The 1,216-nt window shown below is 47.2% G+C and overlaps 1 protein-coding gene across 1 annotated transcript; it reads left to right on the top strand.

Moving 5' to 3' along the window:
- Positions 1-94: 94 nt before the first annotated feature.
- Positions 95-742, top strand: LOC109509496 (DENN domain-containing protein 2A-like). The gene is made up of 2 exons (XM_019859335.1): positions 95-262; positions 328-742. Exons 1-2 carry the CDS (start codon positions 179-181, stop codon positions 565-567), a joined length of 324 nt encoding a protein of 107 aa, XP_019714894.1. The 5' UTR covers positions 95-178; the 3' UTR covers positions 568-742.
- The last annotated feature ends 474 nt before the right edge of the window (positions 743-1,216 follow it).

The following is a 1,216-nucleotide window of genomic DNA, read 5'->3' as shown; positions in this document are numbered from 1 at the left end:
TTTTTTTTTCCTGAAAAGAACAACCATTGCGTAGGTCCCAGTTGTTGCAGTGACGATGAAAAAGAGAAGCTACATAGAAAATGGTTGACCTTTCCTAACAGAAATAAATCCATGTCGTCAGATCTTGGACGAGGTGGAAAAGAGGAGAGCCATCTCGCCCGCGCTGGTGCAGCCCTTCATGAGAGGCATCATGGAGGCTCCTTTTCCTGCGCCGGGAAGGACCATCAGTGTCAAAAACTTCCTCCCTGGCTCTGGGACAGAGGTGAGATCCAGTCAGTTAGCGGTTTTTGGCCATCGCCCTCACATTCACCTTTCACCTCCCCAAAGGTGATCGAGCTGTGTCGGCCGTCCGATTCTCGTCTGGAACATGTCGACTTTGAGTGTCTCTTCTCCTCGCTGAGTCTGCGCCTGCTCCTGCGAGTGTTTGCCTCCCTGCTTCTCGAGCGCCGGGTTATCTTTACTGCAGACAAGCTCAGGTTGGCCTCCGTATCTTTCCGCACCTACTTAGCTCAGTGGGTCTCCACCTGGGCCCCGCAAGCCCTAACTTTGGGATCTGTAAATGAATGATGTCATATTTTTTTAAAAGTGCATCGCGACCAGCGATGGGTGCATAATAATAGAGGGTGCCAACAGTACTTTGAATCAGACATGAAAACAAATGTAATAATAGCAGAAATATCTCAAATCTATTGGAGAAGGGACAGCAGGGTGTGGCATTGCCTCACTTGCCTACTCTGATTGCACGTCCCTGGTTGTGAGTGGAAGCAGTGCATATATATATGAATTAATTTAATTCCTTTCTATTAAACAGGGCCACGAATATTTCTGGTGATAAATATTGATGAACGATCCCTGGATTCATCATGTTTGAGATCCCCACGTTAGCTAATTTGTTTTACTCGAACGGTGCATCAGGTTCTTCGCAGCGGACAAACAAATCCTAAAGAAACTCAACAACTGTGAAAGGAAGGAATGCCATTGGCGTCCTCTTTGGAAAACTGTCTTGATGCCAGAATAGAAAGAGTCACATGGCCACACAGCTCGCTGAAGTGCTTAGAAATCTGCACCCATTCTATTAACACAGTGGCCCCAAGCTGTGCCACACCTGGCTCCGCTTCAGTGGCAGCAGCCATTGAATCAGGATTTAATGAAAACAACATGTGCCCCGTGCTTGAGCTCTGATGAACGCACATCAATGAATAGAGGGGGAAAAAAA

The sequence above is a fragment of the Hippocampus comes genome, unplaced genomic scaffold (genome assembly GCF_001891065.2).
Source record: "Hippocampus comes isolate QL1 unplaced genomic scaffold, H_comes_QL1_v1.1 C16918844, whole genome shotgun sequence".
Taxonomy (NCBI): domain Eukaryota; kingdom Metazoa; phylum Chordata; class Actinopteri; order Syngnathiformes; family Syngnathidae; genus Hippocampus; species Hippocampus comes.
This window is presented reverse-complemented; position numbering and strand designations above follow the sequence as displayed.

Excerpts from the sequence above, each read along its gene's own strand:
- LOC109509496 (XM_019859335.1), top strand. The coding sequence starts at position 179 with ATGAGAGGCATCATGGAGGCTCCTTTTCCTGCGCCGGGAAGGACCATC. Across the intron at positions 263-327 it reads TCCCTGGCTCTGGGACAGAG|GTGATCGAGCTGTGTCGGCC; the intron begins GTGAGATCCAGT and ends ACCTCCCCAAAG.